The sequence below is a fragment of the Cebus imitator genome, unplaced genomic scaffold, assembly GCF_001604975.1.
Source record: "Cebus imitator isolate Cc_AM_T3 unplaced genomic scaffold, Cebus_imitator-1.0 Scaffold261, whole genome shotgun sequence".
Taxonomy (NCBI): Eukaryota; Metazoa; Chordata; class Mammalia; order Primates; family Cebidae; genus Cebus; species Cebus imitator.
The window spans coordinates 919,125-937,298 of record NW_016107576.1 but is presented as its reverse complement, the minus strand read 5'-3'; the positions used below and the strand labels follow the sequence as shown (position 1 = coordinate 937,298).

The window sequence follows — 18,174 nt, the reverse complement described above, 5'->3', positions numbered from 1 at the left end:
CAGAATGTGGTGGTGAAGTAGTAAGGCCTGCTGTACCTGTCCTGATTGCAGCAGTGGAGACTCCAGTCCTACAAGCAAGGGGGTTAAAGGAACGACTCTTTTTTTGTCATGTAGGAGTTACAAAGGGGACAGGGAGGGGTTCATTTCCGTTGGCAAACTGGATTTTGGGAGTAAGGAAAATTAGCTTGTCTAGTTGTTAGGAAGCAGAGGTAGGTGGAAGAGCCACAGAGGAAAAAAAGTCCTTGGCTGAGGCAGAATTGGAAGTGCAGACTGAAAAGGTAAGAAAGTGTTCTGGAGGGCTGGGGTCTTTTACCTGGATACCAAGGGAACCAGCAAAGGCTGCGGCTGTTAAAGGGTGTAGTGGGGTTTGATAGGGTAATTGTGTGGAAGGAAAGGTCTTGTTTTCTTTGTGTATGAGAAAGCGTTTCGTATCTATGAGTAACCATTCACTTTCATTAATAAGGTTAGGTATGAGCAGGCAGGAAAAGGGATCTGGAGGAGAGTCTGATGAACAAGGGGAGGACACCTAAGGATGGGGTGAGAGAGGGTAAATGCCTACCTAGGCAAAACTTGCTACTGACATTCTTAAGAGTGCTAGTAATGAGGGAGGGCCTTTCAGTAACGTGAAGTTGGTATGTTCCTATTTCTTGGTTAACATGGGTTACAGGGCCTTGGAGGTGAAGTGTAAAGGAACACAAAGAGGTTTCCTAGGGGAATTCCATTAGGTGATTGCCGGGAGATGCATAAGTGAGCATCAATAGGGATAGTTGTTTGTATGGCTAGTGGTCCAAAATTGGGGGGTGTGGAGTTGACATAAGAGGAAAAATTATGTAGGTAGGTGCGAAGAAGAGCAGCAGCCTACTGGTATGAGATATCTGGGGTGTTTTTGTTGAATGTTTCTAGAAAGTAGAGGAGTTCTTCTGAGGTGTACAGGTGGGGGTTGTTGAAGGACGCCTGGAGGTATAAAGAGATGGGAGAGTTTGCCCAGTCCGCTGGTAGGGCGGGGACGGTTGTGTAGGAGAAAGAGGAGAGAGATATGCATAGCCAACAATCTCTAGCTAAGGAAGGGTCTGAAATAGGAGACAGTGGGTTAGGCTGATGGTTTGTTGGAGGTAATTAGGTAGGGGTAGAGGGTAGCAGGAGATTGGGAGTGAGGTTAAGAGTGAGTATAAAAGAAAAGGACTTCATCGAGGTGGAAGAATTGGAGAGTTCCCTGCCATAGGTCATCTCTCTGCTCTAAGAGAGAGTTATGGGTGGCCGCCTGAGTGTAAAACCATGAAATATCAGCTGTAATTGCTTGGAGGACAAGTGTATACTGGCAATGTAAACAAGAGCAGGACATGTAAACAGAGACTTTCTGAGGTGTGTTAGGTATGTTAGGTTTATACAGGGTTATTCTTCCACTTTGGGGATATGGGTGAGTTTAAGAGAAGTGGGGGAGAGTACTTGCGACTTCCAGGAGGCGGCTGAGGAGTTAGGCTGATTGTCTGATGGACACAGCTTTATCCTGGAATGATGGACCCACTGGGGAGGGTCTTGTAGATGGATAGCAGTTGGGGTGCTACAGATGACCAGGAAGGGTCCTGTCCACCGAGGCTGCAGAGACCAAGGGGTTAGGCTTTTAACTAGGACTGACCTCCCGGCTAGGGTGTCTTCATATGCCCGATTGTCTGGAGTTCTAGAGTGGGTAAGAGAAAATTAGCGGCCTGGTGGATTTCATGTCTGGCCTATTACAGGACTGGAAGATAGTCACCAAGAGGACTGGTGTCTGAAATTAAGGTTAGGCCCAAGCAGAAAAGTGTGGCCATACAGGAGTTAAAAGGGGCTATACCCTCTGGGTTCTTTAGGAGTGGCTCGAATCCTGAGAGGAGCAAGGGGGAGAACTGTCCAGTCCTTTTTTAGTTGAAGGCTGAGTTTGGTGAGATGTGTTTTTTAAAGACCTTTGGTTCTTTCTACTTTTCCTGAGGACTGAGGGTGGTATGGGGCGTGAAGATTATACTTGATGCCAAGGGCCTGGGAGACTGCTTGTGTAATTTGGCTAATGAAGGCTGGTCCATTGTCAGATTATATCAATTAGGAGAGAAGAGATAACGGTGGTAGCTTTTTCAGACCCAGTAGGAAAGGCTTCAACCCATCCGGTAAAGGTGTCAATCCAGACTAGAAGGTATTTAAATTTGTCGACACTAGGCATACGAGTAAAATCTGTTTGCCAGTCTTGTGTGGGAAATCCCCTGGCTTGATGTGTAGGAAAAGGAGGGAGTTTAAGGAAGCCTTGGGGAGTAGTATAGTGGCAGATAGAACATTGAGATGTGATTGCTCTCAGGATGGATTTCCATGATGGGAGAGAAATGAGGGGTTCTAAAAGACAGGCTAGAGCCCTGTATCCTATGTGAAAATGATTATGAAAGGATGCAAGGATAGAGTGGGCTTGTGAGGCAAGGAGAAGGAATTTTTCATGGTCTAAGAACCACTTGCCTTCAGTAGGAAATGACTGGTAAGTTAAGGTTTTGGAGGGAGAGTAGGTAGGAGTAACAGATGAGGAGAAATACTGGCTCTGAGGGGCAGGTACTGGAGTGTTAGCTGCTTCTTTAGCTGTTTAATCAGCATAGGTGTTTCCTTGGTTAATGGGGTCTGATGGGTTTTGGTTTTGGGTTTTGGCCCTTTGCAGTGAATGACTCCAGCTTTGTCTGGAAGGAGAGCAGTTTTAGGAAGGGTTTTTTTTTTAAAAGGAGGCATTGATAATAGAGGACCCTTGTGTAGTAAGAAAACCTCTTTCTGCCCATGTAGCAGCATGGTGGTGAAGGATGTGGAAGGCATATTTAGAATCAGTGTAAATATTGATGTGTAACCCTTTTGCAAATGTGAGAGCCTGAGTTAAGGCAGTAAGTTCAGCTTGTTGGGAAGTGGTAGAGGGGGGCAGTGTGGCAGCCTTGATAACAGATGAGTGGGGTACAAGAGCATAACCAGCTTTGACCAGTGCCAACTGAGTGGGCTTTGAAGAACTGCCATCAATAAACCATGTGTGGTCTGGGTCTGGAATGGGAGAGAAATATGTAGAAATTGGGAGGATGCTATATTGATTAGGGAGATACAGTCATGGGGTTTGGGGTTTGTGTTGGGTATTGAGAGGGTGGGTAAAACTCAGGACTGAGAGCAAGGGTTATGGTGGGGGCTTCCATAAAGAGTGCATAAAGCTGGAGAAGGCGAGGGGCTGAAAGTAGGTGTGTAAGGTGTGAAGAAGAAACTAAACTTTGGAGGTTGTATGAACTATAGAAAGTGAGCACAACCTGTGATTTTAAGGGATTCTAGAAGTATTACAGCCGCAGTGGCCGCTGTGCGTAAATATGACAGCCAGCATAGGACTGTGAGGTCAAGTTGTTTAGACAAGGCAACAGGTTGTGGGCTTGAGTCTTGTGTAAGAACCCCCACTGCGCAGTGTTTTACTTCTGCTGTGTAAAGTTGGGAAGTGCTAGTGTAGGGGCTGTTTCCAAGGCTTTCTTTAACAAACGAAAGGGAGAATGGGGGAAAGATTTAGGGTCTGTGGGCCCAGCTAAGTTCCCTTTTGTAAGCTTATAAAGTGGTTTGGCTAGTAGGGCAAAACCTGGTATCCAGAGGTGAAAGTATCCTACAACACCTAGGAAGGAGAGAAGTTGTTGTTGAGTGGATGTGGTTGGGGTTCGGGAGATTAACCAGATACAGATAGGGTCAGCGGGGTGAGCATGTGTGTGCTGGTGAAAGATTATACCAAGAGAGGTAACAGATGGGGAAGAAATTTGGGCTTTGGAAGGGGACACATGGTACTCCTTTGAGTATAAAAGTTGAAGAAGCAGGAGAGTGTCTTGCTGGGAGGATATATAAGAGGGACTTCAAAGAAGATCATCCACATATGGAATAAGGTGGAAGGCAGATGGACTGAAGGAGAGTAGGTCCTGGGAAAGGGCTTGACCAAAATAGTGTGGACTATCTCTGAAACAGAATGGTCCAAGTAAGTGGTTGAGACTGGTGGGTGTTGGGATCAGTCCAAGTGAAGACAAAAAGAGGCGGAGAGGATGGGTATAAGGGAATGGTGAAAAAGGCGTCTTTAAGGTCACAAACAGAAGAGTAAGTTGTGGATGGGAGTATGGAGGATAGGAGGTTACAAGGGTTTGGTACAACAGGATGAAAGGGAAGTACAATTTGACTGATGAGGCGAAGGTCTTGGACTAACCTGTAGGATTTGTCTGGTTTTTGGACAGGTAGAATAGGGGAATTGTAAGGAGAGTTTGTAGGCTTTAAAAAGCCACACTGTAACAGATGGGTGACAACAGGCTTTAGGCCTTTTAAAGCCTGTTGTGGGATGGGATACTGATGCTGGGTGGGGTAAGGGTGGTTAGGTTTTAATGGGATGGTAAGAGGTATGTGATCGGTTGCCAGGGATGGGGCGGATGTTTCCCATACCTTTGGGTTGAGGTAGAGAGATGTGAGGGGGGTTGTGAGGGAGATTTTGAATCAGGTAGAAGATTAGCAGTGAGATGTGGCTGTAGTCCTGGAATAGTTAAGGAGGCAGATAATTTTGTTAAGATGTCTCAGCCTAGTAAGGGGACAGGTGGGGATAACTAGGAAGGAGTGTGTAAAGGAGTGCTGCCCGATTTGGCACCAGAGTTGGGGGGTTTTAAGGGGTCTAGAAGTCTGGCTGTCAATACCAACAGTTATGGAGGGAAGGGAAATGGGCCCTTGGAAAGAAGGCAGTGTGGTGTGGGTAGCCCCTGTATCAATTAAGAAAGGAACAGACTTACCCTCCACTGTAGCAGTTACCCAAAGCTCAGCATCTGTCCAGGGGGGCTTCCGAGACATTTGAGCAGCATCAATCCTCTGTTGCCAAGCCGAGGAGATCTGGGAAGGAGTTAAGCCAGGGAGCTTTGAGGTTGAGCTCCAGGAGTTTTAGGAGCAGCTGTGATGTGGGTCGGATAGTCTGACTTCCAGTGGAGTCCTGCACACATGAGATACGGCTTAGGAGGAATCCCAGGCTGTGGGCATTCCCTGGCCCAGTGGCCAGTTTTCTGGAATCTGAAGCAAGGTCCTGGGGGAGGAGGTCCTGAAGAGGAGCCTGGATGCCATGGTTTGGGCACTGTGAAGTGTTTTGGAGCCGAGGGTGTAGCAGGAGTTTCACTTACAGTGGAGGCAAGCATTTGTAATTCTGAAAAACGCTGTTGATAGGCAGCTTCTTCTCTATTATTAAACACCTTAAAGGCGAGGTTAATTAATTCCTGTTGTGGGGTTTGAGGACCAGAATCTAGTTTTTGGAGTTTTTTTTCTAATGTCGGGTGAAGATTGAGTGATAAAATGCATATTAAGAATAAGATTGCCTTCTGGCCCTTCTGGGTCCAGGGCAGTAAATCACCTGAGGGTGGCTGCTAAACACACCATGAACTGGGCTGGATTTTTGTCTTTGCTCTGGGTAGTTTCTTGAAGTCTGTCGTAGTTAATAACCTTATATGCTGATTTTTTGAATCCCTCAACGAGGCAGGAGATCATGTAATCTCACCTGGCTATACTGGGGGAGCCTGCCTGGTATTCTCATTGGGGATCTTCCCGGGGAACTGTCCTAGTACCTTCCTGTAGGCTGGGCTCAAGGTGCCAGCAGTCTTAAGCGTAAGATTGGGCCAAGGTATAAACTCTGTCCCGCTACTCTGGGGTGAGATGACATTTAACTTGCTCCAAGTTAAGTTATAGGACTGGGTGAGATATTGGAACTCTTGTATATATTTAGTGGGATCTGATGAAAAGGAGCCTTATTGTTGATTTGGGAAAGATTGGATAAAGAGAAAGGAACGTGAACTCTAACTATGCCTTAGGCTCCAGCCCCCTCTGGAACGGGAAATTGTTGGGCAAGGGCGGAGGAGTTAGTTGCGAGACTAAGCTGTAAGCTGGACCGGGTATGAGGTGGAAAGGTGACAAGGAGGGGTATAAGGAGGTGGGTTGGAGGCAGAGGTGGAGGAGGGAGGCTCTGGTCGGGGGTTAGGATCTGGATTAGGTTCTGGTTTGGACAGGCGGAGAGGAGAAAGATCGGAAGGGTCGATGGACAAGGAGAATTCTGAATCACTGGTGGAGGTAGGGGAGGGGTGGATGGAAGGGAGATAAGCAAATTTTGGGAAGGGTTGCATTGAGAGCAGAGATTAGGGAGAGACTGGAGTGTAAAAAATGCCTGGACATATGGCACCTCAGATCATTTGCCAATTCGTGGACAAAAATTGTCTGGATCTCACAGAATGGACAGTTCGAAAGTGCCATTTTCTGACCATTTGGAACCATTGTCTAATTTGTATTGAGTCCAGGCCATGTTACAGAAAAAAATGAGACATTTAGGTTTCAGACAGGGCAACAATTGAAGAGGTTTTAGGTATTTTTAGGATGCAGGCTAGAGGCGAAGACTGAGGAATCAAGGGTGGAATATTGCCCATAGTGAAGGAGATATGTTTTAATGAAAAGAGTAGAGACGAGGGGTGAGCAGCTACCAGGGTTTTCAGTAAGAGTCCCTGATTGAGTCCTGGGCTGTAACGTGGGTGAGTGATCAGGCAGGTGACCCCGCTATTGACCAGACACCAAGGGAAGAGCATCTTCCCTAACTGAGGCTGTGACCAACGTTGGAGTTTTTGACTGCATGGATAAAAAGTGTCTCCTTTGCCTTTACTTAGAAGGAGAAGGATTTAAAGGAAAAGAGAGAGGGAGAGACTAGTCTCCAAGACTTGTCTCCTTTTCTCTACTTAGAAGGGAAAGGATTTAAAGGAATAAAGAGAAAGGGAGGGACTTGTCTCCTTTTTTCTCTATTTAGAAGGAGGAGGATTTAAAGGAAGAGAGAGAGGGAGAGACCGCTTACCAGATTTAAAGGTGGTGAGAGGATTATCGGGCTGGTCTGATGCACTGAGGTCACAGGTAGGTTTTTTCACAGAGGAAGAGCGGGGACAGGGAGTTGGTCACCCAAAGGAGTACCCCTGTCCTGGGTTTTGGCACCAAATGTTAAGCGCACTCTGAATGGAGAGACCACCCAAACAGGCTTTGTGTGAGCAACAAGGCTGTTTATTCACCCGGGTGTGAGTGGGCCAAGTCCCAAGTCGGCAGAGGGCGGTGGGATAGGAGTTGATTTTATAGGTTTGGGGTAGACAGTGGAAAGTTACCGAAGTTACAGTTCAGGGCGATTTTTTGCAAGCTGGGAGGGTGTCACTGGGTGGGGGCGGGGGGGGTCACAAGATCCAAGGTCCAGTGTCACAAGATTGGCTTATCAGGTAAGGCAGGAACGATTGAGGCAAGAAAAATGGCAGAGCTAGCCATTCTTTTTTCTTTTCTGGAGATATATGTGCGGGTCATAGGGGTCACCATGGCTTGACCATGGTGTAGCTCATGGTGCAGCCAGTTCAAAGCACCTTGCAATTTTCAATTAGTTCACCCAGCTTTTTTTTTTTTTTTTTTTTTAAGGATTTCTATTATATCAGAGGCTCTTAGTATTTTCTTAAACAAATAGAATCTTAATTATCAGAATTAAAATAGAAGGTTTGATAGAAATATGAGTCTGAAAACAGTGGACCACTTAATTTCACATTCTGAATCTTTATTATTTCAATGGGCACTTGCTTAGCAGCAAAATGAGTTATACATATAGTTCATTCTGAAAAGTCAAAAAAAAAATTGAGAAAATTAAGAAATGCCTGGTTTAACTTTCACATCTACTGTCCACACTGCCTCTCCCTCATTCATTTCCCCCACAAGGACCCAGTGCTCTCTTTTTTAATGCAGATCCCCTGAATTAAAACTCTGATGGATTCCTGCTGATCCAAGATAAAATACAAAATCTTCAGTGGTCTAGGAAGTCCCACTTAATCTTGCCACTACCGACCTTAAGGGTTTTATCCAGGTCCACATACTTGCAGGATTTCTGTGCTGTAGCTACACTGACCTTTTTTCAGTTCTACAATCTCAGAATTCTCCTGAGGTATAGCAACCTTTGGGTTTCTCTTCCCTTAGTTGAGAATGCAATCTTTTGTCCGTAAGTACATCTTTTCCATCATTCTGCTGATTTCAGCCCTCCCCTAAAGTGTGTGATCTTCAGAAAAGTTTTCCTGCCTCATCCGGCTAGCAGGTCCCCTTAATATACTGGCATGGCCCCCTACAACCCCTACAGTCCTTAGTACCCGTTGTAATTAAGTAATTAACTCCTTACTGGACCTGGTCTCTCTCATCAATCTTTATCTCCTTAGAGCCTAGCAAAATACTCTCCTTGTACCTTATTGGAAATTCAGTAACTATTTGCTGAATCAATGAATTAATACCTTGGAATAAAATAATTAGTGAGCCTTCTGTGCTTCTAGAATTAACTGTGGGAAGAAAATAACCCGAGAAACATCAGCTGCCTTAGAATTTGACCTAAGTACTATTTTAAGAAGTTAGCTTCACCAAACAAACAACAGTAAATGTAGTATTTATGGCTTCATCTGCAGTAGCCAGAAACTTACTATCAAACTTTTCTCCGATTACTCATTTGATTAGTCACAAAGTCCTGTCAATTTTGCCTCTTAGGATCTTCCAGATCTGTTCACTAACTCCACTGCTCCACAATTTTAGTTGAGGTGACCATCATCTCTTACCTGGATTCCTCCAACAGCTTCTGTATTCTGCCTCCAGTGTTGGTCTATCTTTAATCCATTTCCCACTGCAGCTGAAAATATTTTTGTAAAATGCATACCTTCTCCTTTTAAAAATGCTTTTATTCTCTCCCTTTACCTCAAGATAAACAAGGTAGTAGTACTAACTTCTCAACACAGCTTATGAGGCCTTTAATGATTTAACCCGTGCCCTACCACTCTCTGGTCCTTCACTATGCTCTCTCCACAAATTCTAGATGTTGGCCATATTAAATATTTAATTATGCAACCACCACACTGTCTCTGCCTCCAGGCCTTGGCATTTGCCACTATTCCTTCCTGGCCCATACTTCCCCTCTTTCCCAGCCTGGCTAATTACCCCTGCCACCAATTATATTGGGACTCTTACGTCTTATTCACTGTTGTACCCTCACTGCCACCATAGTGTTTGGTGCATGGTGGTGTTTGATGAATGCTAGTTTGGATGGTCAGTATAATATTCTTGATTTAAATGATGGTGCTTATCCCTGTTCTGGCAGGTCTTTGTGTTTGATGTTGGACAGAAAACTTGGAAATCTTATGATTGGTCACAGATTACAACTGTGGCAGCATTTGGAAAATATGACTCAGAACTTATGTGCTACGCTCATTCGAAAGGAGCCAGAGTGGTACTTAAAGGTATGTTGTTACCAGATCTATGTGTCGCGCAATTGAGAAATTTCTCTGTATCACTTACTATAGTCCCAATTTTCCAAAAAATTCCTTTAATGTTTATCTGTTTTTGTTAAGATCCTATAATTGATCTTAGATACTATCTCATTCATTTCACAAATATAGATCTTTTTAAAAGAATTAAACCACTGTATGGTTTTGAATGAAATGTGACTACCAAATTAGCATGATGACATTTACTTAATCATGGTCCACAATTTCTGCTTCTAACTTGAGAACAATTTTTGTGGAGATTTGTGAGTAATGGCTTTCTGTTACTTTGGTATATTCTTTCTCCATTTGGAAAACTTCAGTTAGGGGCTTAGTCTTCCAAAATAATGACATGTTTTTGCATACATGTTCAAATGATATATGCTTCTTCCACAGGAGATGTATCCTTGAAGGATATAATTGATCCTGGTTTCAGAGCATCCTGGATAGCTCAAAAACTTAATTTGGCCAAAATACAACATATGGATGGAATTAATCTAGATATAGAGCAAGAAGTTAATTGTTCATCACCTGAATACGATGCATTAACTGCGTTAGTCAAAGAAACTACAGACTCTTTCCATCGTGAAATTGAGGGATCACAGGTAAAAATCCATTTGTTTTTTTGAAACCTCAGATTTTCCATATCAGAATATACTCATGAGGGTATAACTAATATAATCTTATGCAATGGGAAAGAGTTTCAGCATTTATTTCCTAAAAAATTTCTCTGGAGCCTTTGATGTTCTTATTTAAGGAATTTATATATATATTTTTAATCACTTTGAACAAAAATCACTTATTTAAGGAATTTTAAAGCACTAAATCTATTATCTGTTCACATCAAAATACAACACTGGGATTGCCTCACTACTTGCCTTGTAGCACAATTAGAAGTATTAGGCAACGGGAGAACAAGAATCAAGGGGTCCTAACCAGCTTTTACCAATGCAGGACAGAAACAACCCAGGAGTAGAGGTAGTTCTGGGGAAGTATATCACTTGCCCCACAGTCTCTGAATTACTTGCACCCAAGGCCCAGTAAAGCTTAAAGGACTAACTATACAGAACTTGTGACAGCTATGACAATAGGCAGTGTGCTTCCCCACTGCCATAATGAACATGATTAGAGCAGAAGGTAACAACACAAGGCATCTTGCCAAGCAACAGATGGGTAACAGGATAATGTGAACCCAGATCAGTGATCCTCAGACCTGGCCACGTATCAGGATAACCATAGGTCTTAAGAAAAGTAAACATGTTTATATGTATACGTGTCATTTTTAAAAAGTTTCATTGGTGGTTAAGAACTAATAGGCTAGACAGGTTTTTGAAGACAGGACCAGCTCCTTGATATCTAACCAAATGCTTAAATTTATTCCAGTATAGAGCATTATGAGTATTATAAACCAGTGATTTCTAAACCTGTCTCAGAATTATCTGAGAGTGCTTGTTTAAAACATCCTGTTTTAATTTGTTCTCACAGTGCTATAAAGAAATACCTGAGATTGGGTAATTTATAAAGATAAGAGGTTTAATTGGCTCGCAGTTCCGTAGGCTATACAGGAAGCATAATGCTGACATCTGCTTGGCTTCTGGGAGGCCTCAAGAGAACTTACAGTCATGGTGGAAGGCAAAGAGGGAGCAGCACTTCAAATGGCCAGAGAAGGAGCAAGAGAGAGAGTTGGGAATGCCACATACTTTTAAACAATCAAGATCTCATGAGAACTCATCACGAGAACAGCACCAGAGGGGGAAATCTGCCCCTGTAATCCAGTCACCTCCTACCAGGCCCTACCTCCAACATTGGGAATTATGATTCAACATGAGATTTGGGTGGGAACGCAGATCCAAACCAAGTCACTGAGATTGACTCAGTAGGTCTGGGATAGAGCTTAGTGAACTATATTTTTACCAAGTGTTCTAGTGATTCTGGTAGAGTTGGTCATCATGAATTTGAAGAATAACAGGTAAAATAATTTGAGAATTACTGCTAAAATAAGTGACATGAGGACTGACATTTCTCTGGTTTTATGCAAATAGGGAAGATTTGTGAGTATAGAATTTAACTTGTCAGAAGAGTACAATGTAGATTAAGAATAGCAAATACAGCCGGGTGCGGTGGCTCAAGCCTGTAATCCCAGCACTTTGGGAGGCCGAGGCGGGTGGATCATGAGGTCAAGAGATCGAGACCCTCCTGATCAACATGGTGAAACCCCGTCTCTACTAAAAATAAAAAACATTAGCTGGGCATGGTGGTGCGTGCCTGTAATCCCAGCTACTCAGGAGGCTGAGGCAGGAGAATTGCCTGAACCCAGGAGGCAGAGGTTGCGGTGAGCCGAGATCACGCCATTGCACTCCAGCCTGGGTAACAAGAGTGAAACTCCGTCTCAAAAAAAAAAGAATAGCAAATACCTGGCATACAGGCCACCATACCCCTTCTCATCACACGTTTTGGGCTTAGAAACTTTTTCTTCATTCTCTAGATAGTTATTACTAATAGGTTAGAATTGATGTGTGGAGTATGTGGGAAACAACCTATTTGACAATCCTGATTAAGCTGAGTGAAAGAGCATGGAGGAAGAGATTGGGCAAAATCCTTGCAGTAGGAATATCTCTTTTCATGTCTACATTTGGGCTACATGTCACATTCATGTTAGGTCAATTAGTGGGACAGTTGCAAAGGTAGGCCAGATTGTGGAAGATCCAGAATGTCACACTGAGGACTGTGCATTTTATTTTGTGTGTAATGGGTTATGTGTGTAAAATGGTGTTTGGGGAGATTATTCTGTAGGAGTATGTAAAATTAGAAGAGAAAGGAGGATCAGTAAGGACTACTAACTGAACAATACAGTATCAAGGGATTTAATTTGGATTTGGATGATGACATAATCCTAAATCAGCAGGTATATAATAAATACGTATTAATTAATTAATAGAAAGGAAGGAGCAGAACAACTGTGAGAGGCCACCCAAAGGGAAATGTGAGGTTAGATTTTTGAAGAAAGAATGAGAAAATGGCCCCAAAATTTTTAAACTGGTAATCAAAAAAAAAAAAAAAAAAAAAAGAAAATCTAGAGGGGAGAATGAGTTTTGGGGGATAAGATGATAAATTTAGTTTACAGAATTGTGGTCATAGAATTAAAGAGCTAGAAATAAATGCCTTGAAGAATTCTTTCTACACCTTCATTTTTATAGGTGGAAAAATTCAGATGCTTTAAGTGAATTAGCAGTAATATAGACCTAATTATAACAGAGCTGATATTACCACCCAAGTCTTTTGCTTTCTTGTCTAATAGTACCTTCTCAAAAATATGAGATTGTGAGAGAAAATCCTGGTGAAAATACTCTTACAAAATGAATTTGAAAATTATCTGCTTAGATGTAGTTATTTTTCTCTATTATGATAATATACATCCCATTTTGTAACAGGAGACAGTAATAAAATAGGATCCAATAGTTAAAAAGTTTTACTTCATAACATGTTTTGTTGGAGAACTATTGAGCAAAGCTTATAACTGTAAAGTGGTAACACTCGGAGAATTATAAAGAGAACTTTGAGGAAGTCCTAAAAAGAGTTTTGCTAGAATAAATTGTTCAAAGTATTAAAATGTTACCTAAAGTATCTCAGTTTTTAAAATAATCAGTGTTTACTGAATGCCTAATTAAGGGGGAAAAAACAACCTTTACTGGAATTTTAGAACATTTGTACACATAAAATAAGGCTAATTAATATTTGGTTAAGGCAGTAAAGAGTTACATTCTTATTGAAGGCTGACTTACCATTCAAAATGAAAGATAAGGCCAGGTGCAGTGGCTCATGCCTATAAGCAGTTTAGGAGGCGGCAGATCATCTGAGGTCAGAAGTTCGAGACCAGCCTGGGCAACATGGCAAAACCCCATTTCTGCTAAAAATACAAAAAAATTAGCTGGGCATGGTGGCACATGCCTGTAATCCCAGTTACTTGGGAGGCTGAGGCAAGAAATTACTCGAACCCAGGAGGCAGAGGTTGTAGTGAGCAGAGATCGCGCCATTGCACTCCAGCCTGGGTGACGGAGCGAGACCCTATCTCAAAAAAACAAAGGCCAGGCGTGGTGGCTCATGCCTGTAATCCCAGCACTTTGGGAAGCCGAGGCAGGTGGATGATGAGGTCAAGATATTTTGACATCATCCTGGCCAACATGGTGAAACCCCATCTTTACTAAAAATACAAAAAAATTCCTCGTTAGTATAGTGGCGAGAAAAAGAAAAAAAAAATACAAAAAAATTAGCTGGGCGTGGTGGCACGTGCCTGTAGTCCCAGCTACTTGGGAGGCTGAGGCAGGAGAATCACTTGAACTTGGGAGGCAGAAGTTGCAATGAGCCAAGATCCTGCCACTGCACTCCAGTCTGGGCGACAGAGTGAGACTCCGTCTCAAAAAAAAAAAAACGAAACCACAAAAATAAAGATAATATATTACTTAACACTTATTTGAATATTTCCATAAAATATCATTTAAATGATTTGTTCAACATTTTTAGTTGATTAATCTATACCTGTGGGCCATGACACTACTATTGTCTAACTGTAATAATACTGGGCCAAACCTACCATATAAGGCGATTGTGAATCAGGGGCCGAAACTTGCAACCCAGTCAGGTTGTGCCAACAGGTGACACGTTTAACCTGCCCAATATTTTAAAAACTTTTGTATTTGAATTCTTCTAGTGTGCCTTTACTCTCTAATTGCTCAGGGACATTACCATACCCTGTTGTCACTATACCTGCTTCTTTTAATCAGCTGAAGTACCAGCCTAGCATTTGAAGACATTTTGAGTTTGAAGGCCATCTTCTATATAGTATCCTGCCCCTGGTCACATACTGTATGCCCAAATATATGTCTGAGTCAGTCAAGTGTAAGCAAAAAAATATTTCTTAGAATGGTTCAAGTTCTGTGTGTGTCAAACTCTACATTCATATACTGTAAAGAGTTCTTCCTTGTGTAGTATAAGGTAAGAAAATATATAATCTTAAAAATCTGACATGATATGCATATTCGATCATGTTAGATAAAATAGTAAAATTTTTTTCCACAGGTAACTTTTGATGTTGCTTGGTCTCCAAAGAACATAGACAGAAGATGCTATAATTATACTGGAATTGCAGATGCTTGTGACTTCCTCTTCGTGATGTCTTATGATGAACAAAGTCAGATCTGGTCAGAATGTATTGCAGCAGCCAATGCTCCCTATAATCAGACACTGACTGGTAAGACTCTAAACATAATCATTTATTAATAATATTAGTAATATTCTAGAAATTAAAATATTGATGTTTTTAGTATTTCTAAGTTATTTGTATGCCTTTTTCAATTGTAAAGCTTGCTTCAAATATTTAAAAATCACTTAATTGAAAGCTTTAAAGTTTACAAAAAGTTGTTACATTTTAATTTTTCCAACAATCTTGTGGGATAGGTATATTTATTATTAACCTATAGACAAGAGAAAACGAATTAACCTCTCATGATTGCATAACTATTAAGTATTACATAGTTGGGGCTCAATCAGGTATTCTCATTTCAGGTCCAATATTCTTGTCATAAAATCACATGCTTATTTAGAATTTGACAGGATATTTTTGTTGAAATAATCAGTGTTAAATAATAGCCAAGATGGTTATGGTTGGGTATCTTCATTGCATGACTAATAGGATAGGCATTAACTTCTTTTAGTATCTGTGATAAATTAAAAATTATATTCATATTAGAATTTGAGTACTTTTGACCGGTCATTCATATGATGTAGTCTTTGCATTATCCTCTTCAAAGTTTGATTTGTATCCCATCAGTCAAGTTGCTTGCTCTTTTGTTATTTTTTATTTTTATTTTTTTAAGCAGGGTCTCACTCCATCCCCCAGGCTGGAGTACAGTGGCACGATCATGGCTCACTGCAGCCTCAACCTCCTGAGCTCAGCCTTAGCCTCCTGAGTCGCTGGGACTATGGATATGTGCCGCCATGCCCAGCTAATATTTTCTTGTTTTTTTTAGACAGAGTCTTGCTTTGTTGCCCAGGCTGGATTGCAGTGGCACTATGATGGCCCACTGTAACCTCAACCTCCTGGGCTAAAGTGATCCTCCCACCCAGCCCCCTGAGTAGTTGGGATACACCATCATGCCTGGCTAATTTAAAAAAAGATTTTTTTAAATAAATGGGGTCTTACTATGTTGCCCAGGCTGGCCTTAAGTGATCCTGCCACCTCAGCCTCCCAAAGTGCTTCAATTATAGACATGAGCCATTGTGCCTAGCCACACATCTATTTAAAGTTGAAAAATAACTTACTCTACTAAAATTACAAAGTAATTATTAATTCAGGGTTCCCAAACTGTGTTTCAGGAAAGACATAATTGTGTTCTATTAATAAAAGGTTCAATCCTTGTGAGGCTGAAGTGGGAAGATCACATGAGGCCCCTCAGGAGTTCAGGCCATAAATGAATCAAATAAACTAAATAAACCAATGTTTGGGAACCGATGCATACCCCACCCCATTTTTGGTTACTTAATAGTACACAATAACATTAAAGGCTCTGAAAAGTAATAAAGTTATTTACCTCAACATTCCAGATAATCCAGTGAATATGTCTTGATGGAAAAACATGTTTTGCAGCACTGGGCAAGAAAAGGACTGATAGTTTCAGGGATTTGTTTATTTTTCTCTTTATTTACAGATGACACATTTCTTATCCCTAGCTGTCATTCATACTTATAGACTATTTGTAAAACGTGGAACACTTGTGCTTTCTAAGAAACTGAGACCATCACTGCTAGAGAGTAAAGATTTGTAAAACTTTTGAAACTTTGGAATCTAGAATATCAAATATATCATGCTTTGGCAATTAATAGATACAATTAGTATGCCTTCCTGAAATGTGTCATTCTTTCTCGAATTAGATTTTGTGAATATTTTATTTCAATATGATCTTAATTGTTTTGAATGTTTTATCTTATTCAAAGAGAAATGGTTTAGAAAGCAATATATCGAATTTATGGTTCTTAAAAGATGTTTTATAACATCACATTAAACATTATTAGTATTTTATATTAATGTATTTGTTTTTACAAACAGATTATGAATGGCTGCATAGCTTGTATGAACACATTGACATATGAAGAGAAACAAATATGCTTTTTCTCCCCTGCTTGACTAGGCTATAATGACTACATCAAGATGGGCATTAATCCTAAGAAACTTGTAATGGGTGTTCCCTGGTATGGTTATGATTATACCTGCCTGAATCTGTCTGAGGTAAGAACAGGTCATTTGTTACATAATTTTTATTCTCTATTATATTTTTTAAGAGTCTGTTTTGTTTTCATTATATAAACTTTAGAAGTTCTGAAATATAGTTTGAAATAAAAAATATTTATTTTTACTTAATTCTATGAAAGCTTATGATTATCATACATTTTCATTTAATAATGAAACTTATTTTAACCTTTATATAGTTTATCTATTTATGGTATATGTTTTATTTCTAAATAATTTTTATGCTTTTGATTTGACTTTTAAGACTTGCATAATTGATAATCTGTAACATAGCACTTTTGCATTTCTAGGATCATGTTTGTACCATTGCAAAAGTCCCTTTCCGCGGAGCTGCTTGTAGTGATGCTGCAGGACGGCAGGTGCCCTACAAAATGATCATGAAACAAATAAATAGTTCTATTTCTGGAAACCAATGGGATCAAGATCAGCAAGCTCCTTATTATAACTATAAAGTAAGATCTTTCATAAGTTATGAGCATTTATTGTTACTTTTCAAAATTGTTTATTTTCATAATCAGATGTTTGATATCAAGAATGTCTTTCAGTTTTCCTTTAGGGTATAACATGTAGACTGCTGTTTACATGAGTGAACTTGTCTTTGACTCTGTAATCAGAAACTTTAATTCCCTGGCAAGCAATTGGAGTTTTACTAATAGTGAATCTACTCTGCTTGGGCCACTTGTCATTTTAGATGATGTCATAAAAATGTGCATATCACAAACAGGATTTAATAGTTGACAATTATGTTAGGTTGACTATTGATTTTGAAAGGGTTTTGGGCCAAAATTGGTTTCCATCTCTGAAAGCCTCCATTTTAAAGTGGGCTACAGATCCTGATGAGACTCTTACATAGGGAGGAATGAGGCTGAGAACAGAAGAGGTGTCATAATTGACTTTACAAAGGAAAAACTGTATCATTTTCAATTTATTTTATAAATTATAAGCAATGTCAAAAATTACAAAAATATTACATAAAGGAAACATGAAGAAATACACTAAATGATTAGCAATTCTGTCAAGTAGTGTTTAATAACTAGGAATTGCTATATCAAAGTGGCAAAGAAAAGTTATAGTTTTCATAATTTACCTTTAGCATTATAAATGTTCTTCCACAGCTCAAAAATCTAAGTACAAATCCTCTTTGAATGTATTTCAGATTGTTACTTTAAAAAAGAGTACTAAAATGATTTAATTTCAGCAAGGATTTATACTCTTGACTAATGGTCTGGTATCCATTTATAAAAAAATGACTGCAAACACTACATGTAATAAATAATTGATATATATGTGTATGCCTGTATATCAACTAAACAGAGAGCTTTAGTGTAGAGCTTTCTAAACTTTAGAACCGAAAGTATATACCTATTAGTAAATCTAGAGTGTGTTGTAATCTTGTCTTTCCTAAACAGTATTTATATTACTCTGTTCTGGGAACTGGTAATATTACACATACAGATGCGTGCCATGGCCAAATATATTTAGAAAAATACTATATACTGTGTGCCCATCTTGGAGATTTATAACAATCATTATCTTAATGGATTTGAGGAGTGC

At 40.4% G+C, this 18,174-nt stretch overlaps 1 protein-coding gene across 2 annotated transcripts in view; it reads left to right on the top strand.

Annotated features, from left to right (window-relative positions):
• CTBS (chitobiase) overlaps positions 1-18,174 on the top strand; it is a 32,637-nt gene that overhangs the window by 9,247 nt on the left and 5,216 nt on the right. Inside the window, exons 2-6 of one of the 2 annotated variants that reach the window (XM_017499820.2) lie at positions 9,155-9,293; positions 9,714-9,922; positions 14,394-14,565; positions 16,502-16,599; positions 16,911-17,084. In XM_017499820.2, the coding sequence (XP_017355309.1) occupies positions 9,155-9,293; positions 9,714-9,922; positions 14,394-14,565; positions 16,502-16,599; positions 16,911-17,084 (792 nt within the window). The remainder of the gene's footprint in view (positions 1-9,154; positions 9,294-9,713; positions 9,923-14,393; positions 14,566-16,501; positions 16,600-16,910; positions 17,085-18,174) is intronic. The other variant, XM_017499821.2, reaches the window with a different exon arrangement.